This window comes from Pteropus medius, unplaced genomic scaffold (genome assembly GCF_902729225.1).
Source record: "Pteropus medius unplaced genomic scaffold, Ma_sr-lr_union100, whole genome shotgun sequence".
In the NCBI taxonomy this organism is placed as follows: domain Eukaryota; kingdom Metazoa; phylum Chordata; class Mammalia; order Chiroptera; family Pteropodidae; genus Pteropus; species Pteropus medius.
This window is the reverse complement of record NW_024350326.1, coordinates 471,868-481,752: the sequence shown is the minus strand read 5'-3', so window position 1 is coordinate 481,752 and position 9,885 is coordinate 471,868. Positions and strand designations below refer to the sequence as shown.

Genomic DNA, 9,885 nt, shown 5'->3' with positions numbered 1-9,885 from the left:
ATGAATCAACGAATAAGTGACGGCGAGGCGACAAGGTCAGAGGGAACAAGTGGAGGGTGCTCGAGCAAGGCGGGGAAGAAGGGAAGGAAGGACAGAGAGAGATGCAAACGGGGAGCAAGACGGGGCCGGACAAGGGGAGCGGGGGCACGGGGCAGTGCCGCGCCCGCACGGGGCCCCGCGCCAGGCGGGAGCCCCCCAGACAGCACGTGGGGGGTCGGACTCTTCTGGGTACCCAGTGTCGCCCCCCCTGGAGCTGGCGTGCCGGTGGCTTACGCTGCGATCGAATTAATCAGAATAACCAGATTCTAGTCCATTTTTATTGAAGGGATGAAGAGACAAATGGAGAGACTGTGAAAGGGCTGAGGGCCGAGGGCCGAGGGCCGAGGGCCGAGGGCCGAGGGCCGAGGGCCGAGGGCGGGCCGGGCGTCCGGTGGCTCTCGATGGCGCCTTCGGAGAAGAAGGGGGCCTCACGCCCACTCGGCTGTCCTCGCCCGCGTCTCACAGGGCGTCGTAGCCAGGCCGGGGGCCGGAGCAGTGAGCGCCCAGACTCAGGCCACCTGCAGTGGCAGGCGGAGGGTTAGCGCTGGCCCTTCCCGTGTCCTCCCAGAGCCTCGGCTGGCCCTCCCAAGCTCCCGGGGCGCCAGTCACCTGCACTGAGCAAGAGCGGGATCGAAACCCAGCCCAGGAAGAAGGACCAGCCGAAGAAGGTCTGGATCTGGGGGTGACGAGGCTGGCTCCACCGCTCGCTGGTGTAGACCGCCATGGCCACCGTCAAGGAGAAGGCTAGGGACAAAGACAAGAGGACCCGCTCAGCCCCTCCGAAGTCGCTCCCGGCTCCCGTATGGGGCCCACGGGCAGTCCGAACACCTTACCTGCAGCAAAGGCTACGATGGATGCGACCAGGGGCCCGCGGCCGGGGGCAGACAGCGAGGGCACGCAGGACAGGACCAGTAGGCCCATGGACACCAGGCCACACAGGGCAGCCAGGATGCCGAAGATCTGTGTCACGTAGATGTAGCCTGCTCCAAGACAAGACCTCTGAGGGCCTGTCCCCTCCAGCAATGCCCCCACGGGAGAGCCCCACCTGCTTACCTGCTGGGTGCTCATCTCCCTTCGTCGGCCAGATGCCAGAGTGAGAGGAAGACGTGGGCCCCATGGCCACGAACCAAAAATTCGTGCTCAGGGCAACCACGACACACATCAGGCCCAGGGAGCCAGCCAGCAGTGCCAGGGACCGACAGGGCTCCATGGGGACGGGGGGAGCACTGGGCTTCCGGGTCCTGGGAGACGAAGATGCTGGTGATCCAGACTCCTGGGTCTCCGAGGGAGGAGGAGGAGGCTGTGCACCTGGACTCCTGGGTCCTCTGAGCTCGAGAAAAGGCAGCCGGCAGGCGGGAGAGGCGGCGGGAGGGCCCGCGCTGCTGAAGACAAGGCCACTTCTGTCTCCCCCGGCTCAGTTCCCGGCAACCCACCCTTGTCACACACACCCTCCCTTCCTGGCTCGCACCGATAAAGTCTCCCCTCCCCGAGGTCCCGGTTCCCCTCACGCTGTGTGGTGGCAAAGGGTGACACATTATCATCGGTGGTTTGGTCTCTCTGTCTCAGCTTCGGCACCTCCCACCCTCGGAGCCATCCACACCAGAGGGGGCTTCCCGGAAGAGGTGAGAGAGAAGCTTGGGGGCTCAGAGGTGGAGGTGGCAAATGAGGCCAGGGTGTGAGTTAAATGAGAGGGGAGGATGTGGCCAGAGGGGACAGTTGGGGGACGTGTCATGTTTTCCTGTGGGTTTTGCAACCTTCCGTTCTGGGAGGGGGGGCACTCTAGGGGGGCCACAAAAGGAGGGGGCTGGAGGCCAGGACGCCCGGGGCCGAGGGAGGAAGGGGCGGCCGGGCAGGCAAGGGGATCAGACTCCCGAATCCTGGCTTGGAGCTCATGCTCCACGGCAGGCAAAAATGGAGAATCACAGTTCTGAAAATCCCTGAAGGGTAAGACACGCCCACATCCTCATGTGATCAGTGCAGAGACAGCTCCGCTTCCAGCGGCTGGCTTCCTTCCCAGGACCATGGTGCCTGGCGGGGGGCCCATGGACGTCAGCAGGACTGGCCCTCCGAGCACAGGCCTCCTCCCCCTACATCGACATCAGGTCCTGGGCGGCACCTCACCTGGGAGCGGGTATAAGGTGAAGGTGCCACAGCTCAAGCAGAAGGCCCACGCAAACTTGACCTCTGCAGAGCTGGAATGGCCCCAGAGAGGACCTCTGTTGTGAAGACAGACTGAGCCAGCAGTCCCAGGACATCTAGAGAAGAGGGGGACCAGTGACCCAGGAGGCCGGTCCTCTTCCTCTGTGGGAGACTCCAGTTTGCAGGCCCCTAGCCCTCTCCCGGACCCTCGCCAGTGAGGTAACTGGCCACTCCTGAGAACGTGATCACAAGGACAGCCTCCCAGAGGCGGATCCAGGTGATGAGGAGTGGGGACATAGTGGCTGTAGACATGGCTCTGGCAAGAAGCAGCCAGACAGGCTTCGGGAAGTCTGGGCCGTGGGCGTCTGGGGAGGGGAGAACCAGAGCGCAGAGCCCATCTGTGGTCTTGACCCCGTCCCACATCCAACCCCAGCCTGAACCCCATCCCTATCCTGCAGCCCAACCCCGTTCTCATTTCCAAACCCAGCTCTCAGCTCAACCCCATCCATAATCCCCGCTCCAACTCAATCCCTAAAACCAACTCTCAATTCAAAACCATCTCGGCCCCCCAAACCCACTGATCCTAATTTAACCCCATCCCTTATCCTCCAGCTAACTTACATTCTTGATGCATGAGCCCAACCCCAAACTCAACTCCACCCCACCCCCCAAAGCCAATCCCATTTGTCATCCCACCAATGTAACAACCCTATCTTCATTCCCAGCCCCGTACCTGGATCATATCCCCAATCCCGGCCCCAGCCCAGCCCCACGTCTACTTCCTAATTCATACTTCTCCCCAACCTCTAGAATTCCTGCTTCAACCCTGCCCCATTTCACCTTCATCTCACTTCCAGGTTCGAGGCTGTAACCCCGTTTCTCATCTTCTTATGTCTTATCATAACCACCACTGACCGAAGGAAGATTCAACGGCCTGGCTTCTGCGAGGGAACCTCTAAGCCCGTGGAATGTCCTGCCTGATATGTGTCTGTGTTTACCTGGAATCCTTGAGCCACACCAGATAGTTTATGCTATCAATGTAGTTTGGGCGGGTGAGGGGGCGTTGGGGTGCACTACATCAGCTTGACCCCCGGAGAGGCTGGAGACTGAATAACTCAGGTCAGCCACGTGGGTGCTCCATGCCTACAAAACTGACCTTCAATAAAAACTCTGGACACCAGGGTTTGGGTGAGCTTCTCCGACGGGCAGTAGTCCGTGCGAGTCGTCACACGTCGTTCATTGTTGGGAGAAGTAAGTGCTTTCCCGAGACTCCCCTGGGAGGGACAGTGGAAGCTGGTACCTGGTCTCCCTGGAAACCGCCCACCGAGGCTCATCCCTTTGCTGATTTTCAACGGTGTCCTTTTGCTGTAAGGTAACTGTGAGTGTAACAGTTTTCCTAAACTCTCTGAGTCCTTCTAGCAACTCATCGAACCCGAGGGTGGTCTTGAGGACCCCTGCAGCGAGGGAGAGGGACTAAGCCAGAGAGTTAGTGGGGGCATTTTCAGATGCGGGATGTGACTGAAACGAAGCTGAGGAGAAAATGGACGTGTCGTTTACTCAGATGGGGGGAGGTCGTGGGAGGAGCAGAGGTGTGAAGATTGAAAATCCTCTTCGAGTTGGAGGGCTGAGTCTGGAGTTATAACGGCATTATCATCGCTAGAGGAAGCCCTGTAAATACGATTATTTCTACTTAAAGGAGCCTCGGTGAAGTATTATTAGAGAAGGCCTCAATTGTCACTGTTAATACCAGAAGCCTCTATAAATATAGTATTCTTGTTATTTGAGGAGGCCCCAATAAACATTATTTATAGGGAATAAGCCTCTATTAATATAACAATTACTAGCATAGCCTGTAAAAAAAAATGCTTAGCATTAGAATTGGCCTTGCTAAACGGTCTTATTGTTTGACGATTGGCATCAGTGAATCTCATGGCGGTCAACATCAGTTTGTTGAATGAACTAAGCATCAGCGGATGAAGAGAAGGTCAAGGCCATGAGCGGTGTGTGAAGATGCAGTTGTAGGGGGTGAAGGGCCCTGACTTCTGCTGTTTTTAGTGGGAGGGGCTCATCGGGGAGGGGAGAGGAGGTGGGAGAGCCAGCTGGAGATGGGGCGAGGCTGGCAGGCTGGGAAGTTGTTTCTTCATAGACCCTTTCACGTATCCTATTACCGTACCATAATATTGTGATTCATAATAAGAATTTCCTAAGTGACAAGCACCATGAGAGTGTCATTTGCTACAGTGATGAGGTGACTTTTGGACCCCCACCTAAGGATGTGGGGGATGGTTTCCAGTGGAGCGGACCCTGTGATTTGAGGGTTGGAACTCCCAGTCTCGTCCCCTGACCTCCAGGGAGGAGAGAGGAGCTGGAGGCCAAGTTCAATCACCAGGGGGCAAGGATTTAATCAATCTCGCCGACATGATGAAGCCTCCGTAAAACCCCAAAGGATGGGGTTCGGAGAGTTCTGGGTTGGAGATCCAGGGAGAGGGCCCCCTGTGCAACTCTTCCGTTGGCTGCCGCTGAGTTATACCCTCTCGTCACACACTGGTGGTTGGGTAAGTACTGTGTTTCTCCGAGTTCTGTGAGCTGCTCTAGCAAATTAATGGAACCTGAGGAGGAGATGGTAGGAGTGTCTGATGCACGGCTGGTTGGGCAGAAGCACAGGTGACAGCCTGGACTAGGAGCTGGCATCGGAAGCAGGGGGCGGTCTCGTCGGACCCAGCCCTTCCCCTGTGGGATCTGAGGCTATCGCCAGGTAGGTAATGTCAGAATTGAGTTCATTCTGGGTGGCATGGGGAGGGTGGAGAATACACATCCGAACTGGTGTCAGAATTGGACTCACGCCACAGTTTCCTAGACATCAAATTGTCCCCTGGGCGGGGCCGTGTGATTGATCTCGGTCTCCATGCCTACAGAAACAGCAGGCGGGGCCACCGTAACGCCCCGCACCCCATCCACCGCACGCACCCCAGCTCCTCAGGGCCACAGAGTAGTACTTCCACATCAGTTTTATTAGACTCCAAAAAAAAAAAAAAATTCCTTCTAATGGATATTCCGTTTCTCAAACAACCCCTCCTGGTGGAGGGAGGGCCTCAGGCCTTCTCAGCTCCCTCCCACCAGGCCCCGTTCTTCCTCTCCTGGTGGGACTCAGGAGTCAAGGGCCCCCACCCAGAGTCCAGGCCTGAGCCCCCTCATGCCCCCAGGAACCAGGATTTCAGGCCCCAGACCCTCCCCTCCTCTTCAGCGACCTCGTTTTAACTTCCAGTTGAAGCTGGTGGATACAGTTGGGCTCAGCGGGGCGTGGACAGGCGCCGACATTCGTGCATCCGGTAGGCACACATGTAGAAGATTCCTGTGTGGGGAAAGGTGTCAGGGGACACCCCCAAACCCCCGCCCCAGCATTCCCTCTCTCCCTGGGCATCCTGAGGGCCTGGAGTCTGCCATCCAGCTTAGTGCTGGGGGCCCGTGTGGGACACCTCACCGTCTCACCCTCTCCTCTGGAGTGCTGCCCGCTCTGCCCCAGACACTGCCCTTTCCACCCCCAAAGCCCCGTACCTGCAAAGAAGGTCATGAGCAGGGCCACCCAGCCCAGGATGTAAGACCAAGAAAAGCGCCAGTCCCCGAAGCGGCGACCCAGGAAGCTGACGGTGACTCCAGTGTAAATGGCCAAGGCCAGCAGGACAAAAAAGGCTGGGGAGAAGAGGGTGTGGGTGGGAACAGGGATGGGTTGGGCGCAAGATCGAGGAACGGAGTGTGGTGGGGTGAAGCTTGAGGTGGGGATAAGGAGTGGAGTGTGGTGGGAGTGGGAGTGGGGTGTGGATAAGGTGGAGTGTGGTGGGAATTGGGGTGGGAGGTAGGGATAAAAGGGAGTGAGGACAGGGGTTCAGTCGAAAGTGGGAGCGAAGACAGACAGGGAGTGGGAATGAGGTGGGTGTGGGACAGGGGTGTGCTGTGTCATAAAGAATCTGACTGGTCTCTGTCTCTGGTTCCTGGAAGGATGACTCTAAATCCTTGGCATTTCTCGACTTATGGGAGTGGCTTTGCTATTCCTGAGCCTCCGGGATCACGCCTGTTGTTGAGCTGAGATGGCTCGGAATGGAAAAGCTGGTCATTGGAAAGACCAACCAGCAAAACAGAGAGTTGAGGTGCCAGCCGCTCTGGGGAGGGGAGCGGGGCTGGAGATTTGAGTTCCATCGCTGTGGCCACCGAGTCAATCACGAAACTCCAGTAAAGAAGCCGGATGCTGGAGCACGCTGGTGCGTCCTGATTGGTCAACGTGCGTGGGGAGGGTGATGGTGCCCCGCAGGCATCTCCCTCTGCATCTGTTTATGTGGTTGGTCTTGAGTTGACCCTTTACAACAAAACTGTAAGTATAAGCAGAGTGCTTTCCTGAGTTTTGCGAGTCATTGCAGCAAAATTTTCCAAAGCGAATGGGTCCTGGGAACCCTCGAATTTGTAGCCAGTCGATCAAACGTGCAGGTGACCTGGTGGACCCTCCTTGCAGCTGAAGCAGACACAGTCTTGTTGGGAACCGTGCCCTGAAACCTGTGGCATCTGCGGTGCTGGAGTAGGTGGAATTAGAAATTGGAGCTGGCGCTGGGCATCGGTCGGGATTCGGGTGGGGGTGGAGTTGACAGTAAGGCGGGGAGGCAGTAATGACAGAGTGGTGTTGCAGGCGGGGATGGACTGGGCTTTACCGAACAGGCACTTGAGGGTAAGGCGAGGGCCAAGGGGCAGGGGCGTCCACTCACTAGAGGCGAAAAACATGATGCCGGCAGAGAAAGGCCGGGAGAGGCGGGTGAAGGTGGGCTGCTGAGCGAAGGCCAGGATGCCCACGATGATGCCGGACGTGGCACACAGGGAGGACAGGATCATGAAGGCGCGGGTGGCATTCCAGTAGGCTGTGGGAGCAGCCCACGGTCACCCCCGTGCTTCCCCGTCCTCAGCGGTGAGCACTGCTACCTCTGAGGGCCGGAATGCCTCGCCCTCTCTCCACGACCCCGACCTAGCTCCAGCCTCGCCTCCCTGCAATGCCCTCCTCTTCCCCTGGCAAACTCCATTCACCTCCCCAAAGCCCGGCCCCCAAACCCCCTCCTCTAAAAAGCTCCCTCCTCCCCTCGGTCATCAGCTTCACCCCTCCCACTGGGTTGTGACTCTGTCTGTCTCCCCCTTCAGCCTGATGGCTCCCCAAAGACAGGCACTAGAGTGGGTCCTGCCAATGCTCCCTTTAGGTTTAGTTGCCCCATAGCCCTGCAATATTTGTTGAATGGATGAATGGATAGATAGATGGAATCAGATGATGGAATGAATGGGCCAGATAGATGAATGAAATGATGACAGAATGGAGTGAAGATAGATAGATGAATGGAAATAGATGATAAGATGATAGATGGAAGATGGATAGATAGATAGATGACCAAGTAAATGGACAGAAGTGGATGGGCAAAGTGGAAATGGAGCCAGATGAATGCCAGGCAGATAAGATGGGCGGATGGATGAGGCCGGATGGATGAACCAGGATGGAATAGGACGAGGTAGATGGGCGAGAGTGGATGGACGGTGGATGGACAGTGGATGTGAGTGGATGGAATGGATGGATGGATGGATGGATGGATGAATGCTGATTGTCCATATTTTCCTGCTAATCATTCTTCATCCTCTCTCTTTGCTCTGTATTTTTTCCTTCCCACCACTCACCTACACCCGAAAATGCCCGTTCATTTGTTTTTAACTTGTTTATGATGTCTGTCTCTCCACTGAACTTGTCCCCTCCGTGAGGACAAATGTCTCGTTTTTTTCCTTCGCTGCTATATCCCCAGCACATAATAGCTGCTCAATAAATATGGTGAATGAATGGATGTCAAGTACCGGGAATTCTGTCTTTCCATAAAATGCATATTGTGTACTATATTAGATCTCTATGTATCTCTAGTATGCTATATAATATGTATTATATACATGCTATTCATATACAATGTAGGTACCTATGTTACATGATATATATTATATAACATTATATAGTATATATAATATATTATATAATATATAATAGACATACTACACATATATAACTTGTATGTAATTTAGATTGCAAGAGCTCCATACTGTAAATACTATTTTTATCCCCATTTTTACAGTATGTATTATAATACATACATACATACGTACGTACATACATACATGCACGCACACACACATATATATCACGTGGCCTGGCACAAGTATTCGATATTTAGCAAATTAAGGATCCATCTTGCCTCTGTATCACCCGGTACCTAATGTAGCTCTTGACACACGAAATGCCATTTCAGCACCCCCAGCCCCACCTGCAGTGCTGACCTCTCCTCTGTGCCAGGAGATGTCACCTCTCCCTACTCAACCCCTCGGTCAGGCCCATCCTGTAACTGGACTAGGAAGACATAAGCGAAGTCCCAGTTCTGCCCCTTCCACGCTAAGTGATCTTGGGTTGGTCCCTTTCCCTCTCTGAGCCACGGGGTTCTCCATCTACAAAAGCAGGTGGCCCTTCAGCTGTGAGGTTCTGCCCGGCAGGTCCAGACCCCGGCACAGCCCCGCCCCTGCCCCGAGGCCTCACCGATGCTCTCTGTCTGCAGGTAGCACTTGTTGCCCAGGCAATACCGCCATAAGCCCTGGTGGGCGAAGGACCCCGACAGCCGGTACTGCATCCAGTGGTCTGTCGCTGTGGCCACCACCAGGAGGATGGTCCCCACCCAGGCACAGAAGAGGCCGCCACCCATGAAGCTGTACATGGTGATCTGTGGGGAAGGATGGAGATGGGGTCAGGAGCTAGACTCCTAGTGCCTCGGGGAGGAGAGGGCTGGGGGCTTAGACTCTCAGGTCCTGGAAGAATGGGGCTGGGGGCCTGGACTTGCAGGTCTTAAAGCAGCAATTGGGCTGGGTGCTAGGACACCAAGCCCTTGGGGAAGATGGGAGCCAGGGACCTGGGCCCCCCAGGTCCTAAGTGGGGAGGGGGCTGGCATTCGGGACCCCGGCAGGTCCATGGAAGAGGATAGAGCTGGAGGACTTGGCGCCTAGATCTTGAGGGAGAAGGGGGCCGCGGGTCCCACGCTTGGTCCCTACCTGAGTGGCCGAGCCTGTCCCGAGCCCTCCGTCTGCCTCGGCCCCTCTGTGCAGACTGCGTCGAGCCAGGTCGCTGGCCTCGCTGCTCCCCAGGTCCCTCAAATCCCTTAAGCCTCCCCACACAATGGCCCCACAGCCCAGCAGCTTCCAGCGGGCAGAAGTGCAGCGGTGGCAGCCGTGGCCCCAAATGGAATTCGCTGAGGCAGGAATCCGGGCGCCCCCTCCCGCAGCCCCTGGCCCCACGGGCCTCTCTCTGTGACCCTCCCAACCACGGTACCCCCCTTTCACAGGCCTTGCCCGCAGCACCCGCCGGGTAGGCCTGAGCTGCGTAAGCACACACACAGACACAAGACATGAGGACGGTCCACCATTTATTGTTCACACAGGGCCTCCCACCCCCAAAGGCAGGAAACAGGGCGATATCTGGATTTCCTGGGTCTGAGGGGCTCTTCTCCGGAGGGGGTCACAGGCGTATCCCAGTTGGGGCTGGGACGAAAAGGAGGTTGAGGACCAGACTGGGCTGGCTAGGGTGGAAGGTGGACTGGGTTTGGGGCGGAGTTTAGGGGAAGGGTGCAGACTGGCTTGGCCTGAGGGAGCTGGGGGGTGAAG

General features: G+C 56.6%; 2 protein-coding genes and 1 long non-coding RNA gene across 4 annotated transcripts in view; 1 reads left to right on the top strand and 2 right to left on the bottom strand.

The window, feature by feature from the left end:
- LOC120584022 (uncharacterized) lies at positions 1–3,360 on the top strand. Of its 2 annotated transcripts, XR_005647926.1 has the most exons (4): positions 1–35; positions 326–1,661; positions 2,230–2,455; positions 3,036–3,360. It is a non-coding gene; the product is annotated as an uncharacterized LOC120584022 (long non-coding RNA). The 2 variants fall into 2 exon arrangements; XR_005647927.1 differs by lacking the exon at positions 1–35 and having other exon boundaries at positions 1,612–1,661; positions 2,142–2,455.
- Positions 3,361–5,171: 1,811 nt separating this feature from the next.
- On the bottom strand, positions 5,172–8,945 carry LOC120584007 (lens fiber membrane intrinsic protein-like). Its single transcript, XM_039839584.1, is given in 4 exon segments — positions 5,172–5,530; positions 5,734–5,868; positions 6,930–7,081; positions 8,641–8,945. Coding segments are annotated over 4 exon segments (654 nt in total). The 3' UTR covers positions 5,172–5,468.
- Positions 8,946–9,739: 794 nt separating this feature from the next.
- LOC120584013 (lens fiber membrane intrinsic protein-like) overlaps positions 9,740–9,885 on the bottom strand; it is a 3,030-nt gene continuing 2,884 nt past the window's right edge. The window contains exon 3 of the mRNA XM_039839591.1: positions 9,740–9,762. Coding sequence (XP_039695525.1) covers positions 9,740–9,762 — 23 coding nt within the window. The remainder of the gene's footprint in view (positions 9,763–9,885) is intronic.